General features: G+C 36.6%; 1 protein-coding gene across 1 annotated transcript in view; it reads right to left on the bottom strand.

Annotated features, from left to right (window-relative positions):
• CNTN5 (contactin 5) overlaps positions 1-25,142 on the bottom strand; it is a 265,100-nt gene that overhangs the window by 62,781 nt on the left and 177,177 nt on the right. The window contains exons 12-13 of the mRNA XM_054389935.1: positions 6,415-6,542; positions 5,331-5,506 (exon numbers count right to left, since the gene is read on the bottom strand). Of these exons, the coding sequence (XP_054245910.1) occupies positions 5,331-5,506; positions 6,415-6,542 (304 nt within the window). The remainder of the gene's footprint in view (positions 1-5,330; positions 5,507-6,414; positions 6,543-25,142) is intronic.

The raw sequence follows: 25,142 nt of genomic DNA, 5'->3' as shown, positions 1-25,142 counted from the left end.
TTCCCATAAGACCTCACTACAACAACATGATTGAGGTTTGCAGGTACAAGGCCATGAGAAAAAACCTGAGCAGGATAACAGCAGTGTGAGAACTGCAAGGGAGAAATTCTGCCAGGAAAGGTCTGGAAAACACCGACGCAGCAGCTCTTGAGAAGGTTCCAGAGCTACAAGTGAAAAATAGACAGTAGAGCTGCAAATGGAAGGCCTTAACATTAGGAAAGCTCATACTGATCAGATATTCAGACAGTCAGCTGTGCTATTATTTCTCAGATTAACGCTGTGCCAAGCAGTTAAATGATCCATCAGCTGCAAGTAAGAAAGAATGGACTGTTATGAAATTTCTTTTATTTACCTTCAAGATTCTTCTCTATAAAATGTGTCTTGTAAACAAGGGAAGGTACAAAATGCCTTAGTAGAATAAACCAGTATAAAAATTATCTGACTGTATTTCATGACTTTTTAATTACAATCATTTTTTATAGTAATTTTTTGCAGTAATGCTAAGAGTCTTGCATTTTCCATCCTCCAAAGTAAAATTAAAGAGAGGAATTGCTACTTATCATCTCTCTGCTTACTTTCTTGTCACAGCCAAATGCACAAGCACTTGGGCACACCAGTGTTTGATTCTAGGTAACACAGCATGCAAGTATGTTGAAAAATTGAACTAGTTCACTAGGACTATTTATATCCTGGAAGCCTCACAGGGTAAAGTGCATTATTAGACCATGACCTAAATTGTGTTTAGATTTTGGGTTGTGGTTACCAGTCATAAAATAAACATTTCAAAGTGTTTTAACTGGAAATCTTTATTCCATTTTGTACCCTCCCTAGTTTACAAGAAACTTGTATTACCGAAAGACAAGACATAGTTTTATTTTGAAACTACTTCTGATCACTCAAGTATTTAACTGCTGTAGCATGACAAATGGACAAAACCTGGTAATGAGTATAGGGCTGAAATAGCTGGAGATTTGAATTGACAGTAATGGCTGTGTTCAGCCTCTTCCATCAGCAGGAAAGTGCTGCGACAAACAGTGAAACAAATTGATAGCGATGAGGTTGATATAGCAGCATTACCCTGAACAGAAATTCTCTGTGCTTAGAGGACATATTTTCTAAAAGACTTTAGACAACTGTTGGTGTTTTCCCCATTGTAGGGAGGAGGGAGCTGTTAAATAAAACCCCTGTTTAATTAGAATTGTTTTGTTTTATGTCTAATAAATAGAAAAGGCATTATTATTAACAGCCTGCTGTTTTAATTGATTCCATGTAGTGTAGAACTTAGTGCTGCCTATTTAGAAAATGCTTGGGAAATTTTAATCGTACCTTGTAAAAAATTATTACAGTACTGCAACAAACTAAGGAGAGACTTGAAAATGTAAGGGAAGGTGCTAAGTTATGCTCTCATTCAGCTTCTAGGTTATCAGATTGAAGTTTCCAGTGCTAGACAGTAGATAATGTATTGTCCAGTCTACATCTAGTGGCCTTTTCTAGGTATCTGTAGATTTCAATTCACTTTCCTGTGAACAAATGGCCACTGTAAAATATTACATGAGAAGTTGTGCTTATTGCTTCCCATGATGGCAGTTTTAGTTAAGATCAAAGACCAAGAGGATATTGAGACTAAATGACTTTCCTGAGTCTGAAAGGCACAAATGTAGGTTAAGGAGAGGGACACTGAGAGCAATGCTACTGGTTGCCAGTCTGTGGGTAACCACAATGAATCTTTTTGCTTAGCTGCCATAAAAATGGTATTGGCTTTCAAACAGAGTTGGAATGATGATAGCTGGTTGAAAATCTCCTTGCAAAGGCAGATGTCTTTATCTAGAAAATGGATACCTATGAGACTGAATTAAGGTCAGTGTATATCTTAGAAAATTCCAAATAGAATTTGACCAGGACTTCTGGATTAGGCATGAAGGACAGAAAATCAGTTACTCTAAGAAAATCACGCAGGTCTATGTTTTCGGTTTTCAAGTGCATACTGATGTTGCTAGAAGGAGATCTTGTCAGTTCGGTATTCCATGCAGAATTGTTTCTATGAATTACACAGATTACCTCTCACAAAAGCTAAAATGTTATTGAGTCTTTTGGGATGCAAAGTAAGATTTTTCTAATGCCATATTTCTCTGCTTCCAGGTGTACCTTGGAGTTGTGCACACACAACATGTGGTCTACAGCTGTCTCTCCAGTGGAGTCTGGTCTCTTCCTGAATATTCCCTTTGTGTCAAGCTTTGCTCAACTTGACATCCTTACCACATTTATCCTCTAGCTAGGCTAGAGTGAAGTATCCAAAGTACCTAAACTGCTATAGGCGCTAAATCCTAGATAGCTGTGTAGGTAAGAGCAAACCCACTTTTAAATTGTGTAAAATTTAGTCCTCAGTATGAAAAATACTAACACTTCGTTTTGGGGTTTTTTGGTACAAAAGCTGCAGATACAATTTTAAAACAAGCAAAGCAATATGTATTACTATGTCCTTTTCCTTTTAATTGTAGTTGGTAGGGAACATGCAGTTCCAGCAAATGGAAATTTATCTACAGCCTGCATAAATGTTACTTTGGTAATAGCTTCTATAACACTGCATTAAGTAGCAGAATGTTCATCATACTTAACACCTGGGTCTGGCACAGTGAAAGTATGAGCAATGCAGCCAGTAGTGAGAAGCTGATAATGATTTTGTTGTTAACAAAACCCATTCAAATAATGTTCAATTTGTCAGGCTTTCAAACAAGTAAAATCCAAGCAAACCTGAATATTTTTTTATCTGATGAAGTATCAGTCTGTGCAGAACAAAATGGAAGCATAATTTCATAACTTCATGTACACAAAGGATATTATTTTTCTTAACTGTATTGCATTAAAAAGCATTTTGTTTAGAAAAAAGCCTCATGCAATAAAAAAAAAACTTTATTCAGATATGTAAAAAAATAAAAGTGATGTAGATGGAATTCTGTAAGATTTCAAGTTACTTTTTCTCTGCTTTTTTCTTAATCCTGTGTCTTTATTACACTGTATCACATAGTTTAAATGTAATAGGTTAAAAGAGGTTATGTGAGAGAAAAACCAAAAGCTTTGTCTTGCTTTCCCTTGGTACCTGGTCATGCTTTAGTTTTTAACAAAGTGATGAAATAAATTTTGATCCTTGTGACTAATTTCACTGCAGATGTGGTTAACAGAAATGATGAGATACAATGCACAATATTCCATAAATGAGTAGTTATAGGAATTACAGAGAGTTTGCATCAAAACACAGAAAATATTGCTGTAGTACCACGGTCACTCCTTTCAAGTTTTGCATCACTCAATTGATCCATCTTCATTTTGAGACAATGCAAAAGTCAAAATAGGTCTTTTAGTGAATGGAGATCTGCTACTTTCAAAGAGAGAAGGATGTATCATATCACATATTCAGAAATTTTCAGTGGGGATTGTCCTAACAGAGTCATGCCTTGGTATCTTTTTTTTTTTTTTCTCCTGAAGGGTTTCCAGCCCCATCCTGCCTGTAGTGTGTTAATAGATACTTGCAGCCATTTTCCAGTTGATCCAAGCATGCTCTTCCATTCTTTCTTTAGAATGAAAATCAAAAAAGAAATGTCTTGACTTTTAAATGAGTTAGGAATGAAGGTAAATGAAGCATGTCTCGACTGTCTCTTGTATGAGCAATCTTGTAAAGGAGAATGAAAATAGTCCAGTCTAAAACTACAAGGATCTGATGCTTTCTTTTGGTATTTCTTTAAACTTGAATATTATATCACTGTTTCAGCAATGGTTAACAGTGATAAGGTAGGATCTAATTTAAAAAAAATACACAGTGCTTTCTGTCCAGCCTGATATTATTTTCTGATCAGTTGAATGTTACTGCTTGTAAAAATGTATGTTCATCTAGACATTGAGCATTAACTACATTATGAGTGATTAATACTATTTTCATTTATTAATGCAGCAGTGACAAGCAAAGCAGTGAGAAGGAAGTCATACATTCATCCTAAAAGTGCTGGTTAAATCAATTATGTTTTAGAAAAAAAAATTATTCATGTCAGGACAATAAAAAAGAATCAGCAATTTCAGTGAGTTTTGCATGAATATTTGTCTGAAAATATGTCATCTACCAGGGTTTTCCTTTGAATGAGTTTTATTTCTACTAGTTTGAGGCCTTTCTCTAGCATAAATGAAGTTAGTGAAGAATTCATGTTGAAAGATTTACAAAATCCTGTTTTCATAAAATAAATGAAATTACATTAGATTAGCTTTTCTTTTATAGCAGAAGGATTCTTTGATAGCCTAAGGATTTTTCTCAGTGATTAAAAATTCCCTTCAGCACACAAGATGCTGAAATGCACCGAAGGAACTGTGTTACACATTTGAGATTTCAAATTTTTGGAAATGACTTCAATTTAAATTTTAATCATAAGATGTTTTCTCAAATTAAACAATATTTTACTCTTGAAGTGGAAAGAAAAAAAAATGATAATTTTCCTTCATATATATGTAGTTCTGAATTTTGAGTATCAGACTTCCTCAGATGAAGACAAGTATGATAAGATCCCTCACACTAAGTTACATACTTTAATAATGTGAGATTTTTTTTTTTTCAGTTAAAAAGCTTATTGCTGTAAATCTAAATTAAAACCAAAACCAAACAAAAACAAACTGCAAAGTGAATACAGTATGATTTCCACGAGGGCAAATAGAATAAATTGATTGCAGCCAACGTGATTTTTAATGCAAAGTTAACTTCACTACATTGTACTCAAATTAAATTAATTTACTTTTAAAATTCCCTGACCTTTGTGGGTTTCAATTTTCTCTGTTAACATATTGTGAGCATATGATTTACATTTCATTAGTGGGAAGATCTAGTTAAATGGTTGTAGATTCTATTTCCAAACTTGTTCTCATGCAAGGGAATTAGAAAAGAAAGTATTTAGACATGAAAATATATTCCAGGCAAGTAAAAACACTGGGAAGCGAGGGCATTCCAACAGTCATGTTATCTGTGAGAAAGACATCAATGCTTATGACAGCATCCTTTATTAAAATCATCAGAAGCACGTAAGAAGGATTTGATCCAAATTACTTTCTGTTCCCTCATAAAGAGCATCAGATGCCTCACCAATAATAGAATGTATAATTTTAATACCTTCTTGATTAACAGTACTTGAAGTTGTTCTAGTGACCTGTGGTTTGCACCCCCTCTAGCTAAAGTTTCTTTCCAACATTAGTGAAATTTTTCACTTTGGTCAGAATTTGGTAAATGTGAGACATATCGAAGCATGCAAATTTCTATCAGATCACAGCACACAGATGACAAACTCATGGTCACTTACTGCCTTGATGCTTTCAAAGTGTCCACCTTCTTTTTCAAAGTCAATTGGCTGCCCATTGAGTGTCCAATAGAAGGTGACATCTAGAGTGCTGTCATGAAGGGCTTTGCAACTGAGGACAATGCTTTCTCCAACCGTTAACTCTATCTTCTTGGGAGTCAGCTCTATTCTTGTAGGTTCTTGAAATATAGAAGGATTTGGAACATTTAGATGGAAGTCTACTTGTAGTGCAAGGCCAAAATAATGACTGAGTCTCTGCCTCAGTCACCCAGAGCTTACATTTATGGTTTATTTCAAATGCATAATGACAAATGCTGAAATACAGTCATAATGCGCACTAAGACATGACAGGGTGAACAGAAGGCACAGACCAGTTTCATGGAGATATTAAGTCACGATCCTAAACAACAATCTGTAGACTTCTGAGATGGATTATCTAATTAATTTTATTAGTCTCATAAAGAGTTTTGTTTGTTTGTTTGTTTGTTTGTTTGTTTGTTTGTTTTTAAGGCTGAAGCTCCTGGATTCTTGTGATTGCATGATTTGTCACTTAAAATATAAAAGGATTTTTTCCAGGCATACCAAATGTATGTACCAAATGCTTGAAAAATGAAATTAAAAGACTTGAACACCTAAACCCAAAACCCATGATCATATAAGAATTTATCTGAAAAGTGACAGAAAATCTGATTTCAAAATTTACTGTTTTAAGGAACTATCTTAGATTTTATATTGAGATGGCTAATACTTTAATTCTTAGCTTTGTGCCTATGCAGAAAGAGGCAGGGATAAGTGAGCTCCCAAAGTTAAAATATGTTAAAAGAGATATTGATTCTTTTATTTACATAATGAATTATAATCTGAATGTTTTAATATATATACTAATTCTTCTAACATATGACAGCTAGAGTATGAAATCTGATGCAGGAACATATTGTTTGATCAGGCAGAGGTTGTCTTCCAAATTTTGCTGGGATTGTGTTTTTTTATTCTGCCTATACAATGTTGTTGTGTTGTTGACTGGGGATTCTAAGGAATAAAATATTAAAGAGAAATCATCATTATCATCAAAGCACTTTTCCCATACCTTTAACAGATACTGATGCAATGATTTCTGCAGATCCAAATACATTTACCCCTTGGCATAAGTAACGTCCTTCATCTGACTTAGAAGCATTCACGATTCGCAGGCTCCCATGCGGAAGAATAGTTATCCTGAAAAGGATAAGTACATAAATATATGACTATATCTCCTGTTCTATCAGCTAAAATCCATGATTATATCTTTTAGAGCTAATAAACAGGATTAAGGAATGCTGCCTCTGTAGCAAGGGTTGGTGAAGATGATAATGGAATTCTCTTCTGTTTCAAAAAGGTTGTAATAAACCCATTTTACTCCTTCTTCCTCCTCATTTCAAAGGGTTTCAGGAGGCACCAGTGGTTTAGTATCCTTTGACACTTATCAGTGGTGAATTTTAATGTACCCTTTGTAAAATGTAAAAAAGGTGATCCTTCATAATTTGTCTTTAAAGTTTCACTGCTATATTATTGTCAAATCACATTTCAATATCAAGCACAGGCTATTCCATTTAGAAAAAAAGAAGACCTTAAAATTAAATCTGAGAAGAATGGGAAATAAAATGTAAAAGAGGGCTAGGGAAAAAAAAGTAAAATTAATTGCATCTGGTCAAAATATGATTTATGGTATTATTACACAGTGTAGCATAGGGACTTAAATAATCTCTGCTTTTTTGTAGCACTGCTTTTATTATTTTCTCTGAGTCTTGTATGATTGCAGGCCCACTACTTCTCTAGATAAGTAGCTCCACTGAAGCATGTTCATGAGAAATGTTGTTCAGCCATTTACATTCGAGAGTTTCCATTTTTGGCTTTGCTTACAAAGTATTAATCATTAAGTCCATGAAGCTAGAGTTGAAAATTAACACATTTTTACTCTTCTAAAATGACAAAGCCCCTGAATATATTTGTTAAAGCTGCATCCCTGGAAGAACAGTAAATAGTCATTACTCCTTTCCTGACAGAAAACTACAAGCCTAAAGGGAACACGGCAACACTTACATGGCATTTAAGCCAAGGCTTGGTTGAAAATACTGTATGACCTTTCCCAGATTGGGTAGAGGTTATGGCTTGCTCAAAGGACACAGGAGAGCAGGCAGGCATGAACACCAAAAGCATACAATGCTCAACAAGTGTCTTCAGGTATCACACAGATGTAGAGGAGGAGATGCTTCCTTCTCCTGTGTTTTGAAAGTAAGACCTCTCTCTGTGTTAGAGAAAGAGATTAACTTAGTACATGAGTGATTCTTCCTCAGCAGTGGTTGGCTTTTAAGATCTGCCTCTTCAGGGAGGACTTTCTGTTTGTTAATATATTGCCTAGCACTCCTTCTACTGGGTGTTCCCTATCCAGGTTATGATCAGAAATCATGGAGGGCACAATGTTGTTGTTCACTCTTGTGAAGCATTTAAAGAGGAGTAAGACACTTTGATCATCCTGATTATCGGGTCTGGGTAGGGCTCTTCAGCAGCCGAAAAAAGGAAGGAATTCCCTTTCTAGGCTGGATGTGTTAAAATGTGTTAAAAGCATGGTTACCTTTCATTTGAAGTAGGAGTGATTTACCAAAAGCTTAACATTCAGTAATGTGCTCAAATTAAGTCACTAAGGTGAGACTGCATCTTTTTTGTTTTTATTTTTTTCTGATGGAAAAAGAGTAATGCCCCTTATTCTTTGACTCTGTCTGTGAAAAATGGTGGTTTATTATGTGAGAATTAAAAACACTGTGGTAGAGAAAACAGAATTTAATTCCAGTGAAAAAACGTACTTCACTTCACATGTGAAACCAGTCAGTGCTCTCAGAAGAGAGACAGAAGAAAATAATAGCTTGAGAGGTGATTAGGGCAGAGGAAGGACATGTAATCTATCAAATTCACTAGTGCAATCTGATGAGGTATCTCTAAACTTGCTCTAAACAGATATGTTTCAGTATTTGAGTCACATTATACATCTAAAGGCAATTTTATGGAAAAGATGTATTAACCAAATGCCTCTGTATCATATTTTTGTTTGTTTGTTTTGTGTTGTTTTTTTTTCTAATAATAATAAATAAGAAGACCTGAAATTTTGTTATAATTTGAAGAAACAATTTACTTTAGGAACTGACAAGAGTATAAGCTTCCTTCCTTTTCTTTTGGTGTAAGTTTTGTTTTCCTGTGAAGATACTCTTTGATCAATGCCTGAGGACACCATATCATCAGTGTGGCAATAGCCTTTGCAGAACAGTCATAGTTTTCATGAATATATTGCCAGCATCAGACAAAGGAAAGGATACTCCTACAGTGTTTACAAATTATAAAAGCTTATACACAGCATAAGTCCTGATAGGAAACTGTTTTTCATTCTGAGCTTGGAGGAAAAAGAAGTTAGATGCATATGGAAGATCATCTAATGAATCTTAGGCATATTATTTGCTACATTTCTATTTAGCTGAAAGCTCTTGCTATCCATGAAGAAAAGCAATCGCTCAATCAAAGCAACTGCAAGCACATTTGCTAGTGAATTATTTCACTCATAAATTAATACTTTCCTCAAAATGTCTGGCATTCATCTGTTCCCTTTTTTGTGTGTATGTGTGTGTTTGGGAAACAAGCCAGAGGCTGGTTATGATGGAAACCAAAATGCTTTATTTATTCACATAACACTTGCTGCACACAGCAGGAACATAGACATCTCCTTCCCTGCCAACACTGTGTAGTATGTCCACATTTTTTTAACAAGAAAATACCATAGGAAAGGGGTTTTTAGGTTCATAAATAAAAGGGAAGGAAAGATAAAAGAAATGGGGTTGGGATTGAGTTAAGGATAATTCTGGAAAAGGCCTCTTGATTACTAATTTAATAGAAACTTTGGCTTTAACAGCATTGGATGAGAGATAAACGTGATAGTTTGGAGAACATTGTATATAGTGCAGGAAAGCCTAAAGGTAATCACTTAAAGGAGAAAGATGTCCATTCAAGGGCTCTGAAAAATATGGCATATGAGCTTGTATCTCTGGAGAAAAGAATTTTCATCTATCTAATAACAAATAGAAGAAGAGATGTGCATTAATGTCTTGGAGTCAATAAGCATGTTGGCTTAAGATCAATAGCAGCAAAGATTTTAGCAGGAATTATTAGGAAAGGGTAATCAAAATATGACAGCAGATGGACATGAGATAAAATTCAACACGATTTAACTAAAGCACACTGAAACAAAATAGTTTATTTAATAAACGGTTTTCTAAAGAAAATAAATGCAGATTTGATCTTCTATGAGTTTCAAGCACGATTTTCATGCTGAAATTCATGTGACTGGTTAAACAAATTCATTGTAGAAATTTAAATTGCTTAAGAAAGCATGAACAGAAAAGCAAACAACAAAACAACAGCAACAGCAGACAACAAAACAACAAAAACAACAAACAACAACAAAAAAGCAAACCAAACACCCCCCTCAAAAAAAAAAAAAAAAACCAAAACCAAACCACCAAAACCCAACCACCAAGAAAAATGCTTCTTAGTATCAGTATAGAATCATAGAATTGTCAGGGTTGGAAGGGACTTCAAGGATCATCTAGTTCCAACCCCCCTGCCATGGGCAGGGACACCTCACACTAGATCAGGTTGCTCAGAGCCTCATCCATCCTGGCCTTAAAAACCTCCAGGCATGGAGCTTCCACCACCTCCCTGGGCAACCTGTTCCAGTGTCTCACCACTCTCATGGTGAAAAACTTCTTCCTAACATCTAATCTAAATCTACCCACTTCTAGTTTTCCTCTATTCCCCCTAGTCCTATCACTACCCAGTATCCTTAGTTTTTGTAATCACCAGGGTACAAAAAGAAGGGTGCTGGAAATCTGCTGAAAGAAATAGTTAAGTGAAACAGGAAGACCAACATATCAAACAGAAGGGCTTTGAAAACTGAGCACCTGGCTCACAGAAAAGTACTAAGTATGGCTCTGAACTAATAGTACTATGCAGCAAAGGCAAATGCAACCCTAAAATATATCAGATACCAATCTGCAGCTCAATGTGAAAGTAATAATACATGAGATACTAAGGAAACATAATATGGAATATGGAAAAATTTTGATCATCACTATTCAGAAACATTAATTGTCACGGAGGAGGATCATTAGGATGACCAGGGAGGAAAGAAAACCTTTTGTTCTAGAGGCTATTTGTAAAATTAAAGCTAAGGTTTCTACAGAGATGAGCTTCTATTTCACATGTTAATTTATGAATCTTGTCAGTAGTCTGTGGAACCTCTGTTCAGCAAAAAAAGTTAAGGTGTCTAAGTCACATTGTAGCTGTCTACATTCAGATATCTCAATGTGGAACTGAATCTTGCCCTCAAATCTTGATTTAGCTTCTCAGATGTAGGTACCTGTTATGATCTGGCATCATTTAAAGGACAAAATCCCAGGAGATGTTCACATCAAGAGCATGACTTGAACATGAATTTCTCCATTGTCTTCACTTGCTATTATTTGGCTTTGTAAAATGCAGCAGTCTGAGCATGTGAACTTCAGCTAACACTAAACTGAAAGGGATGCTTGAGGAGTAGATTGCCTTTCAGCTATAAATATGCACCCAGTCCGTGAAATGGGCCTAGAACTATTCCAAAGAGAAACTCAGAACTGGGCAGTGTGGACAATGTAATGTTTTTTGTTCCTCCTATTATTGATCCATACTACCTGCTCATATAGAAATAACTGTAAGATATCCAAGAAAGTTGCACAAGGCTGACAAATGTGGCACAAAGCCTATGAGAGGACTTAAGTGGTTACAGCACAGATGAGGTTTTCTTGTCTAGAATATGAGCAAGTTTGGAAATACATATTAGTTAATTTTGCTCATGGCAGCATAACCTAGTAAAACAGCTTGAGAATTGTTACAAAACCATAGAGGCATGAATCAAAGTGTAAATTTTATTCTCTAAGGCTTCAGGATTGAATAGGGAAGGCTGGAAAAAATTCAGTAATTGTAGTTTTCAGACAATATTCCAAGTTATGTAAAAATTGCAATCTATTCAAAGCTGTTGTTCAGCAGTAAAACTTAAGATTGGAAACATTCTTAGCACATCTGTTTAAACAAAAAATGCATTAGCTCACATATGTCAGCCATTTCACCAGTTTTGTTCTTCTTCTACCTATGAAGTATGTACTAGGGAGGGTAAGATCCCTGATAAAGAATGTGCTATTTTATCTGGAAGGATGAAGTTCACACTCTGCATACAGGAAGTTGATGTGGACAGAAAGTATTCTCTGAGACCAAGTGTCTTCTGAGAAGCTGATAGATGGAAATTAAGCTTAATGGAAATGCTGAATCTTTCCTTATAAATGGTGTTTGGAAGTCCTTTATCTGACAATCAGTAATGCCTTCTTTTAATCAGTTTGCCTGATGAAGAAGTAGTGAAAAATGTGGATGGAGAAGAACAAGTTGGAAGGTCCCCACAAATGTAAATTACAAAGTTCAAGTCCCTCTAGCCTTCATGAAATTTAAAGAGAACTGAATAGAACACGATATTTAAGAGCTGCTCATATGAGAAGTTTGGCAGGATTTTAAATAAGTATCCTTTATTTTTCAGTCTTTCTGTTAAAAGGTAGTGAGCTGCTTCTACCTGCTGTTTTATGCATGGAAAACATGGGAGAGAGATTGTAATCTTTGTCGTTATTTTGGGGTGAAGGATAGAGAAGTAGGAAATACAATCATTGTTTTGGTATAAAAATGGGAGGTCTATTCTGCCTGACATACTGTTTAGATTATTTTCAAGGACAGATGAAACATATTAGTAGTCCACTGTTCTACAGACAAAACATGAATTCATTAGTATCTGGTATCACCCACCATAGGAGTTCTCAAGCATTATTATCAGGCAGTTAGAGGACACAATGGTTTAGATGGTGCAAATTCTTAGCTTGGTTTTTCATCAGTGACAGTTTTACCCTTGACCCACCAGGGCCAGGATGTGCATTTGTTCTTCCTATCGCATATAAAATCAGTGAGCAGAGACTTCCATCGAGATTAAGATAATGAGAAGGGGAAACTAATTTTCATTCTGTTGCATCATGCATTAGGGATTCTCACAAACAGCTGTCTCTAGATGTGGCTAGAAATTTTTTCTAAATTCTGCAATAGACCCTGGAATCTGGATGCTGAAGGAGCTGAGCAAAAGTTACAATTACTATACAACCTTCAGGATTTTAAAAGGACTTATATCAGAGACAGTGACACAGTGTCTGGATCTTAACAGTAATGAATGCCAGACTACTTGAACTGGGAGCTTTATATTTCTTAAATACAATTATGGAGTAAGAAAAAGTCTAAGTCAATTGTGTGGCTGTTTTTGGTGGGAGAAAGAATTAGCACTGCGTAGTTTGATTAAGGTATACCACTTCTACTTTTCTCTGGTTTCAGTCCTTTTATTTGTATTGTATGTTGGTTTTTATTGTTCATACTAATGTAAATTTTTATAGGGCTTTGGAAAAATAATCACAGCAATCAGGGAAGCATGACAGTTAGTTAAAAGCTCTTCAAATACCAAGGAACTAGGTAAGAAAAAAAACGTTCTTGAAGTGGTTAGAAATTTTTCCATGGAATATCTCACTGGGGTCTAAAACCAGAAGTATGAAATTGGTTTGTGTGCAAAGAACTTTAAAGATGCAAATGGATGGAAGCTGCGCTGACTCATTTAGCCTGTGGCCCCTCACAGTGTTCTGATCTGAGCAGTCTGTCATTTCACATTAGCTTGGGTATGGAATCTGTCAGTATCCTTTAATGCAGATTACAAGGAATCAGGACAAGACTTTGTAAATAGTTGAAACCTTTATTTCTCCTTGAATGGCTGTGGACTCTCTCATTTCCCCTTGCTTTCTCTTGCTCCTTTATAATAGATGTACAAGGCTCTCACTGAAAGAAAATGGATACGAGTCATTGCTAGACTAAAACCACTTAAGTAAGCAGAATGCCATCTGGTGTATATACATTTTTTACCCTATCACCCTACATAGAGTCTTTTAATTAAATATTGTTAACCTAATTATAAACAAGACTGTGCTTGGCCCAGTTCCTTGGCAAAACACAAAATCATTTGGACTTTTTTCACTTCAGATTTTCAAATATTTAGAATGGTGCAATTCCTATGTGTGACATCTTAGGTCACTGGAATATGCTAAGACTTATCATTAATATACTGCAAACAACTTCCAGATCTGTATAAGCTAATATATGCAAACTGTCCTAGGGGGATTTTTTTTTTCAAAGGAGTCAGAACTGGGCCTCTTGTTTTGTCCTTGCCATTTGCTACACAGTAACATTTGTGCATGAAAACACACAGCTCTTGCTAGTGCAAATTATGTCCAATGTAATTTCAAGTGGCTAACACTAAAAGCCATTTTTTTGCTAACAAAGGTAGCTCCTGGTCGAGGAACAGGGTGTAAGTATGATTTTTGCAGTATTACTGAGCTGTAAAGTTTGGTGACTATTGGTAGGTCAGAATTTACATGGTCACTTGAAGTGCTTTTTTCCTTATATGTGTAAGCAGATCATTACTGATTTTAAGGGTGTTTTTTATTACTGACTTCATTCAGATAAGTAATTAAGCACAAAATTTAGACTCTGTTAATAAGACTAATGTCAGTGATGATATAAAGGTCCTAAAATTTAATCTTCTGCTAAGGTATTAAACTGAATCAGAACCTAAATGTAAATGGAACAGAGGTTCAAATCAGTAATCTATTATCTACAGAAATTTAAAAAAAATGAAGAAAACCTTTAAATTATTCTGCATTTTCATCATTACACTCAAATAAGAGAGACCAGTTGCTATATTTTGAAAATCTAGCATCACTTTGCTAATTGGAACTTTGCTATTCTGCTCAAATATTTTGCTCCAAAATGTGTCTAGTCTTGTGTAAAGAAATAAAACTGGAAGAATTCCTCAGAGGATATCTCAGGGTAAGTGTCCCAGAGGATATAAAAGGCCATTCAAGGTCTGTTCTGCTCTGCATTGTAGTCTAAAGGTTCTTTTAAAAGCTTTTATAAAATATATTTGGTTTAGGACAATATATATCTAAATATGCCAGAATTACTGTTTTTGCAAGCTGTATTGTAGTCCTGATACATTTACAATTAAAAATATTTTAATATTTTAAATAATTAAATTTATTCCTCTTTTGATGCACTATTTCAATGTCAGGAAAAAAATCTGCTACATAGAAAAGGTTCCTGTTTTTCAAGGAAAAGTCTTTTAGCACAATATTTTTCCCATGTTCCTAAATGACAGCAATGAGTTATTAACTTACTCTATTTTCCTCAGAAGCTTTAGAAATAATAAAGTGCTTGTAAGACTTCATAATTCCCTCAGGAAAAGAAAAATACATAGGAAAACTTTAGTTACTTTAAGATATTTCCATGTTTCACTTGTTAGGTAGAAAAGCACCTGAAGTTAGCTGAAAGTAGCTGAAGGCAGACTGGCAATGCTAGAGGTAAAATTCAAATAGACCAGGTGATGAAGAAGCAGATCTTTAGTCTGTATAAAGTGACATTCAACTACACAAATCTATTTTGATTTGCACTAGATGAAGACACAGCTCAAAACAGCCAAGATTCATTAATATAATATGAATACCAGGAGCTTTAATTTAATTGAAATAACATTCTTGTCAATTTAAGACTGTTAATTAGAAGTTTACATGGAAGTTTTCATATGCTCAGGACAGCAGTCATCTAGCTAAAGCATTATTATTGTAAACTCCGTAGCAGTGTCCAGTCAGATGGAACTTGCTTTACAATGCTGATTCATGGTTTATAACAACACTACCAGAGTACTAACTACAAGAGGTATTTCCATGTAACACAGAGATCAAATTTAATCTTTCCCACCTCTCTGAAAAAATAATTTGTTAGAGATATTGTCCCTGTTTTCATGTGAATAGAAGAGTTGGAGAGATGAGAACTGACCGCTTCTGCGTTAGACCCTTGCAGGAAAAAAACTCCAAGGGAAAAATATAGAGTAGAAAACAAAGTAGTTTCTAATAAATTAATATGCATTGTTTAAGACCATTCTCATACAACTGTTTTCTACTTTTCAGTGCTCTCTCCCTTGCATACATAGTCAGTTATTTAAGTGTCACTGGCAGCTGAATGCCACAATTACAAGAAAGATGGCAAAGTACCAGCAGCTGAAGTGGCTGCTGACTGCTTGCAAGGAAGGATGACAGCTGAGAATCAAATCATGAAGAGTTCAGTGAATCTATTTGAATTAGCCATCAGGAAAGTCTAAAAAGGATTAGAGCTTAAATACAAGCTTTCCATATCCCACTGATATAATGTATCAAAAAACACCCATAATAATAAAAAACCCATATTTTTGTCTTGTCATTCCTAGCAATAGACACTAGAATGAGATGAATCTGCTCACAATATGTGAAGTTTGAGATAATATAAATGATCTAGTGATACATGCTGCTAATGCATCATTCTGTTAATTTCTCATTTAGAGAGTGCCTTTAGAGTGCATTTTGCAAAATTAAGGTTTCAACCATCTAATATTTGTAATCTCAGTGTATCTTAAAGATGGGATAGATGAAGATGGTAATGGCTGACATCCTCAGATAAAACTGACTCTGTTGCCAACTGGAGAAGCTCTAATTAGATTTCTATCATATGGTAGGCATTACTATTTTCTCCTCTTCTAATAACTATAAGGCCTCCAGTTGCAATACAGCCTAGTCTGACGCACTGTTTTCACGAAAGATGCAGATCTAGAGGGGGTGGAGTAAGAAGATAGAGTAAAAGAGTTTTTTTTAGTAAAAGAATAACTTCTGCAGCAGGGAGAGGAATAACTTGATCATGCTAAATTTAGATTATTTTAGCTCTCAAAATAAATTCCCTGAGATGTTTGTGTAATTGTTAACACGGAGAAGCTTGGTAGACTATGTAATGGAAGTGCACAGATTAGAATCGTGATAGCAATGACAGAAAATTATAATTGACCCTGCTTTGTAGTAAGAAGTCCCTGCAAGCTCTCTGGTTATTCAAATCAGATCACCATGCTGTGAGCATTAAGGGGCAGGCCTTATTTGTTTACTCAATTCTGCAAGAATTCTGAAAATTCCAGCAATTCTTCTTCTGTCATCTTCACTGGCAGAAAAATCTAAATAAGCTGTCACTACACCTAAAAATAAAACAAAGGATAGAGGCAAAGAGCTGTCTCATGCTTCCATTTCCCTTGACCATTATGTACCTTGAGACAAGGGCTTTTAAGTGGAGAAATCCACATGATAGAACAGACTTCATAAAAGATGTGAGAAATGAGTGTGTATACCTGACAAGCAACATTCCTTCTCTAGTCCCATGATGCTGGTGTAAGGTCCATGGAGGTTCTCCCTGTCTACTCTACCCTAGTGGCACCACATCAGAAGTATTCTGTCCAGTTCTGGGCTCCCCAGTTCAAGAGGAACAGGGATATACTAGATCGAGTCCAACGGAGGGCTACAAGAATGAGTAAGGGAGTGGAATACCTGTCTTATGAGGAAATGCTGGGAGACCTGGGGCTGTTTAGTCTGGACAAGGTAAGACTGAGAGTGGATCTTACCAGTGTCTACCAATATCTGAAGGGTGGATGTCAAGAACAAAAAGGGTCAATCTCTTTTCAGTGGTGCCTTGTGATAAGACAAGGGGCAATAGACACAAACTGGAACATGAAGAAAAGCTTCTTTACTGTGAGGGTGATGGGGCACTGTAATAGGCAGTCCAGAGACATTCTGAAGTATCCTTCTCTAGAGACTTTCAAGACCCATCTGGACATTTTCCTGTGTGACCTTCCCTAGATGATCCTGCTTTGGCAGGAAAATTGGACATCATGGTCTCCAGAGGTCCCTTCCAATCCCTGCCATTCTATGATTCTATGATTCTATGCTGCCCTAACATAGTTTGTGATAGAATGACATTAGTTATAGATTTTTACATCAGTTAAATCCAACACACTTCCTGGCCACATCCTCAATGAGTGGTGTTAGAAGTCAGTACATCTTGAGAATGCAAGGTTGTTCTCAATGTGGAAAGCAAAGTGAGGATTTAGAAACCTCCATTGTGGATCAGAGAGCAGATTGAAATCTGTGCTCTTTCTGCAACACATACAAAATTACCACAGGAACATGTGATCTGGAAGACAGCCTTTCTAGAATATTACTTTGTTTCTTAATTGACAATTCTCTCTAATTATGTTTCTCTTTTGATAATAAACCCATAGGTTAATGATCATACTGGCAGGGTCTTGCAATATTTAACTTTTTCTAAAATTAAACTGCAAAGCTGAGCTGCATTATTAGCTTTGTTACATTTGGTGAAAGAATTAAGCTGACCTGTGGATGCAGAAAACTTGCAGGAAAAGGAGACAATCAGTTCAGAAGTGATGCAGTTTAAAAATATTACCTCAGCACAAAAATATTTCTCGACTGTAGAAATATAAATGGGATTTTGACCATAATGGAGTAGGATCTTATTGATGTTAGTTTTCAGGTCAATTTCGTTCATGCTGAATTCTAGAAGAGAAGCTAGTACTGTGGCTGGGAAACTAGGTAAAGCACTATCTATTTTATTCTAATGCTACAAAGTGAAAAACAGTCTTTTAACTGGAAAAAGGTAGTTAAAGTGCCATGTGTTCCCTCCAGAAAACTGTATTGCCACTAATGTTAAGGGTGAAAAGGGTACAAAGTTCTTACTGACAAACAATCTATTGATTAGTGTTGCTTGAACCTTTTGTTTACTTTTGAATACCTTGCAGTTTAGCCGTGACTCAAAAGATTTTGATTACAAGCTGCAATAATAGTTCAGCAGAAACTGCTTCTCTTTAAAACTGATATATCTATTTATAGCTGTGTCATTGTCCATGAAAGAGAACATATGGAATTATCCCAGTGACATAAGTTATGTGCAATAGAGCATAAGGTACAATAACAATGATACTGTGAAAAAAGGTCACTGACTGTATCTGTGGGGCACTGCCAGGCTGCTCCTGAAGACAGTTCTTGTTTTAGACAGGTGTCTCATCATATGCACATAAATGGTCACAGACTTCTCTGGGAGAAAAACTATGTGGAAAAGAGGGTGCCCTTAGGCTCAACCCATTTTGCTATCTGCACAAGTCCATGCACAGCCTCTGCCTCTTGCCTCTTAATGTCTGTATTTGCAGTGATGGCAAATAGTGATAGTCACACACTCTGGAGAGGACTAAGGAGTCAGCAAGAATCAGTGAGAATCACTTGGACAGAAGATACAATTGGTGGGCATTGGAGAGGATACCATATTGGTCTAGAGGCAGCAATAAATTGTTGTGTGGCATCAGCTGTGCCATACCTATGAACTGGTGGTACTGTAGTTGTGCACTCCTTCTAAGGCCTATGATGCTCTAATTGTAATGGAAAACTCATGTCCCAAACTGGCTCTCGTTTGGTATTGAGAGAGTCAGAGCAGCATTGGGACATTCATGTGGCACACAACTCCAAGGTCTCTCTTCATACTAACAATATCAGTAACTGTGCATCTTCTCTCACCAGCACTGAAACAAGAATGTGATACTTCTTCAGTGACATAATCTTCTCTGATTTCCTAAGTTACCTTTGCTTTCTTCAACCTTTTTGTTCTCCTCAGTCTTTCTTCCCTAAATTTTTCCTGCACAAAGTATCATGCTGTGGCCTTCTAAATTGTTGCCCCACCTCTCTGCTTCCTTACCCTTGCTTACAGAGTGTACTATCAACATTGTCATTGAGATATGAAACCAGGATATAAAAAATAGGATGAAAAAGATACTGTGTCACTGGAGATATCCCACTCCCAGACATGTGGTGGTGTCATATAATTACATAGAGTAATCAGAAAAACTCATTTTATAAGTCGATATAACTGCAGCAATCTCCCTTCTTAGAATTCCTGAGAGGAGTACTGAATCAATGGAGACCTCTGCTCACTATATAACCACATCTCAGTTTTGCACACAGAATTATTTACTATAGCCATTCAAAAGTACTTTGATCTCTTTAAAATGACTTGTATACTCTGAATGTATTAGACCAGGTTACTAGTTCCCAGGGACCTGGCAGGGCTAAGTTAAGTATCTAAAGCTGCAAATGTGTCCTTAAAGAAGACAGTGACAGTTGGAATCAGTTTTGTCTGTGTTTTTGTATTTCATTATGTCAGTATCCTTTTCCCTCTCTTCTGAAGTCTGGGAACAGACACAGTCAAGGTTCAGAGGCAATGAAAAGGACAATATTTTTCCCAGAGGACTACAACCAGAGCTACTTCAAGCCCGACAAAATACTGTTGAGCTAAGAGAAAACCTGAAGGGAAGGATGACCCTTCCAAGGACACAGTTGATAGGGATAATCTGTTTATAGCTTCATTTCCCACTGTCAAATTTGCTTAATTTCAAAAACATTCCTTAATTCACTTCTAAAAAACCCATAACTTCTGTTTTTCAGATTTTTGGTGCTTTAGGGGCACTTTCTGATGAAAAGTTGTAGACAAATCCTCAAAAGTCTGTTTGACTCATGCTCCTGTCACATGCTCCTGTCACATTTACATGCATTCCTGTTGAACTGAAATTGCACTCGTAACCTCACCCACCATATTTTATGCCAAATTTTGAGTGTGTGAACTTTGAATCTTTGCAGTATCCTTCACATATTTGCTTGGATATGATTATAGCATTATTTTTGAACTTCACAAAAGTAGAAGAATGTCTAGAGTAAATGACCTTCTTCCATAGACAGTCAGGAAAAGTGAAGGCCTTTTTATAAAATGATTTTATTTACTACTTTTATTGAAAGAGGAAAACTAAGATGTCTTCTAGTAGCAGATCTGTGAAAGGGAACACAGTAATATGGAGCGTTTGCTACAAGAATCAGGTAAAAATGTCTATTGAGAATGGGGTGTAGCTTAGAAAGTAGAAAGAATTAAAAAAGAGGGAGCTTGACCTTGATAAGGACTAACATGTGATACCCAGAAATATCTGTACATTCAAGGTGCTGCTTGACAGGTTCTTATATCACATATGCACTTTTATTTATGGACATTTATAAAGCACTCCAATCTCTGTCCTTATCTTTATTATGGAGGATTTGATTTACTGCTTCAGATATTGAGTCTAAGAAGTTTCCTACTCAAATACAAACTGTTAGTATGAATTGAGACATAGGTGAGCTAAAGCAAATTAGCTTGATCCAGACTCTTTTTATAGCTCAATGACATTGCTTTTTTCAGTCCTCTACCATTACTCTACCACAGCTGGCCCTCATACTCAAACGTATGGCCTTTTGATACTTAAATGTAGCTTTTAAGAAAGATGAGAGCAGATCTTTTACAAGGACATGTAGTGATAGCATAAGGGATAATGTTTTTTAAACTAAAACAGGATAGATTGAGACAAGTTATAAGGAAGACATTTTTCATTATGGTGTTGAAACAATGGAACAGGTTGCACAGTGAGATGGAAGATGCCTCATGCCTGGAAATACCTAAGGTCAGATTGGATGACACTGAGCAATCTAACTAGTTAAAGATAGAAAAATAGAACCATTTAGGTGGGAAAAGCCTTTTATGATCATTGAATCCAACCATAAACAATAGTTGGATGATTTCCCTGCTCATTGCAGGAGGTTGGACTAGATGACCTTTAAAGGTCCATTTTAACCCAAACCTTTCTATGATTCTATGAAAACAGGGACATTTAGAAGAGGAAAATATACTTCATGGTGGAAAATGCCATGGGTTTTGTCACTTACAAAAGGAGATACAATGAATGCAGAATCAATACTGAGCAATTTAAATCTAGCTACTTCTCTAATCCAAGCAGGGAAGACATGTTCTGTGCCTATAGTGTGTAGAAGAACAAGTGGACAGCTTGCCTCTTCAGTTGCTCAGCAGTGATACAAGCATTACATAAATCAGTTTGTCAATCATTTGGTCCTATGGTGAAACATGAGGTAAGTACAGATTTGCAGTAATTATCCTTGCAAAGGGGCCTTTAGTGATCACTATGCTTGTGTGAAGACTAAGTCTTTGGAGCTCCAAGTCATTTATGAACCATGGTCCACTGACTGCTGTTTCACAGACTACTGTTAAAACCTGAATGTGATTTGCAACTAAAAGCTTTTCTTGGTCAGGATAGAATTAGTTTAATTCAGAATTTGTCTCTCCACATTTGGTATTTATTTAATCAACAAAGTAATGATTGTCTAAATTACTAAGCAAGTCTTACCTCAAGGCTTGATGACTGTTAAACAAAGGAATTCATTAAGAGGGAAGTTATTACCACCTTATCAAAGATATGCAAAAAACAAGGTACAAGAAAAAATTCTTATTACTTTCTAAACAGTTTCTTGCAAGTATGAGGTATTTTAATGAGTTTTCCACAAGGAGGACAGCAGATTTTGGAAAAGAGTGCATTTTGTGCTGCCTCAGGAAGAATTCCAGTTCTTTTCTGAACTACTCTACATTGTGACTCAAAAGGCACTATCAGGTTGTAAATTAATACAGTAACAATGGTGAAGTAGAGTTGAAATTATCAAAGAAAAAAGTATTACACACTGGAGCCCTTAGGCAACACTATCATAAAAAAAAAAAAAATAAAGACCAAAGGGTGAGAAGAAAGTTTCATGTTCATCATGACTATAAAGGAAGCTTACAGCTGCAAGCTAATATCACATCTACACTTATTTTCATCTCAAAATGAGAATGTTTATGTTGTTGGTATTATACCTCATTACAAACTCAAAGCCCTAAGTTCACCAGAAAGCAAGGGTTTTTGAATCAAGATGTGGGTTTAATCCCATTACATATTCTTCTGATCTGGTTTCACATCTAACAGGTTGAAGACACAGTGTTGGAGATCTTGGTCAGGCTCAGCTATGCTTCTTTTCTTGCATTGTGTGATCACTCAAGTTTTTATTTTCTCTTCCTTTTTAGGTTAGCTTTAATCCAATTCTATTTTTTATCTTTAAAGACAAAATAATCTAACTCTAAGAATACCTACAGAAAGCAAGTCTTTCCTGGAACACACATTAATGACAAAACCTTTGCTTCTGCTTTGATTCTGCTTTGACTATAGAATTCTAACCAGGTTGTAGGCAGCACAGAATAACAGACCACTGAAGACATTAATTTTCCTGAAGGAATCCTACAAGAAGGCTGGAGAGGGACTTTTCATAAGGGTGTTTAGTGACAGGACATCAGGGAATGTTTTTAAGCTGAGGGAGAGTAAGCTTAGAGTGGATCTTACGAAAAACTTCAGTATGAGGGTGATGAGACTCTGGTACAGGTTGCCCATGGAGGTTGTGGATGCCTCCTCCCTGGGGGTGTTCAAGGTCCAATTGGATGAGGCCTTGAGCAACTGAGTCTAGTTGAGAGGCATCCCTGCCCATGGTGGGGAGGTTGGAGAGGATGATCTCTAAGGTCCCTTCCAACCTAAGCCATTCTATGATTCAGCTTTTGTGGTAGGTACATTATGAAGGAAATTTTTGGCCGATGCTTTTCCTGAATTTCAAACTCAATCACAATTCAGTAGCCCACTGGTTGCTTGTTCATTATCATAAGAAATGTGTAGACCAGCAAGAAATTCTTGGATGCAACACTGGCCTTGCACCATATTCTTAGCTGTGACAGTACAAACGAGTTTAAAATATAAATTATTCTGATTTCCTTTCCATGTGTGTGACAACTTGCATGACAGAAAAAGGGGAAAGTATCCTAGGGTACTATTGTAGTACTAGATAATTAAGGCTTAGATGATATTCAACTATTTTGGAGATAGTATTCTGGTAGCTAACTCCATAGAATTAGCCACAGTTTTGGGACATCCAAATTTCTTACAAAATGTTTGTGATGGATAAGGTTATTAATTATGATTTATGAAAATATGAAATATGAAAATTATTTCTTAATAGGAAAATATTAATAACTGTTAAACAATATAAATGTGCAGATTCTAGTGCATAGTTGTGGACATATTGTCTATAAACTGTTAAAGTTTAACGATTTTGAACCGAATTAGAAAAATACAAAGTAGTTATTTAATTATAGAACTGAGGTTGCAATTGTCCACCAGATGGTGATTTGACAAGATGCTTGGCGTCTGCTAAATGGCCAGAGATGGTGCCAGGCACATACAATTTAGAGGACCTTTAAGAGAGTTAAATCGATTTAGGATCACAAATTATGGCTCCGGCTATAGCCGGGGTAGGCTGCTTATAAACTACAAGTTACAATACCACGTGGGTTAAAGCGCGGAGATTTTAAACAGAACCAAATCTGGTGTCAAGCACGTTGCTATGCAATTGCTAAGCTACTGCTACGCTGGCTGCGGAGGCTAAGGGGGCCGTGGCTGCTGTGGCTGGCTGAGAGGCTCGCAGGGCCGGTCCCTTCCGGACACGGTGGAGGCAAGCCTGGTGCAGTGTAGAGGCTGAGTCACATGGACAGGCTCTTGAGTAGCTCCCGCAGCGCTGTGGTCCAGCGGAGTCGGCAGGGCGCTGTGGGGGAGCAGCTCCCCTTGCGGGGGCTGCTCGAAAGCGTTGGGGAGGGGCGGTGCGGAGCGGCACGGCTTTTCCCTTGCTCAGCTCGAGCATTACCGATTCCTCTTGGCGACTGCTCTCCCGTTTCTAGGGGCAATCCTTTGTGAAGCTGTACAGGGCACTCACAGGTGGTCCTGCAAGAGCTGGTGCTCTGAATCACATAGAGCTAAACTCACAGGGCTGCGGGAGCGGCAGGCGGTGGCCCCTTGTCCCGTGATTGGGCGCAGTCCTGCTTTGCGAGTGGGCACATGAAGGCTTTGATTTGCAGGTCTCCTGTTCTGTGGCTGTAGCAGGTGCTTAGAACTGACGAAGGGTTCAGGCAAGTTCTCTCCCCAACTGGGGAGGCTTACCGGCGGGGTTCAGTCCCTTTAAGATGTGGTGGCAGCTTCTTCCTACCGGCGGGACTGGGTACGACAATACCCAGTAGTGAAGCGAAGCGAAGGACTCTACTTCCAAATAAATAATGTGAAGCCTAACCTCCTCTCTACCAATATTCCTATATATGGAAATTTGTTTAAATGCTGAAAAGTCTTATTTTCATGCACAGAAGGTCACCTCTTGAGCAAAAATCACCATCTTCATGAGAAAATATCAAATACTAGAAACTATAAAGGATTTCATTTAGATTAAATGTGCTCATTGAGATGCACACATTTGGTCTTGTTTCATTCAAGGCGATATGCCTCTCTCTAATTGCTTTATTATAGAATTACCATTTTTAGCTTTCTAAATGCCAAATGAATTAATCACCATGTCTAAACAATGAATATCTTGGTAATTAAATAATGACTTGCATTTCACTGTATGTTGTTACACTAGTTCTTGGTCTTCATGTTAGGATATTAGCCATAAGATTTCATTTGTTTTGATTTAATTAGTAGGAAACTATTAAAATGAAATTCCCAAATGCAGAAATTCGATTCAAAGGTTCCTATGCCTGATCAAAGACAGGTAAGACAAAGATAGCTGCATTTGAAGACAGATCTACTTAAAATGGAAACTGCTAAAAATAAGTCACAAAGCAGGAGTATACTTAATTCAAATTTACTGTTTTCAGTTCTGGAACTTACAGAATAGCTCTGTATGTTTTTTAACAGATAAAGCAACTTTTCCTCAGTTCCTACTGTCACTGCATCTTACTCTGTCCCATGGTGCACTCTGGATCACATTCCACCATAAATTTGAGCCATAT

The sequence above is a fragment of the Indicator indicator genome, chromosome 1 (genome assembly GCF_027791375.1).
Source record: "Indicator indicator isolate 239-I01 chromosome 1, UM_Iind_1.1, whole genome shotgun sequence".
NCBI classification, from domain to species: domain Eukaryota; kingdom Metazoa; phylum Chordata; class Aves; order Piciformes; family Indicatoridae; genus Indicator; species Indicator indicator.
The sequence above is the reverse complement of the archived record's forward strand: the minus strand, read 5'-3'. Positions and strand labels throughout refer to the sequence as shown.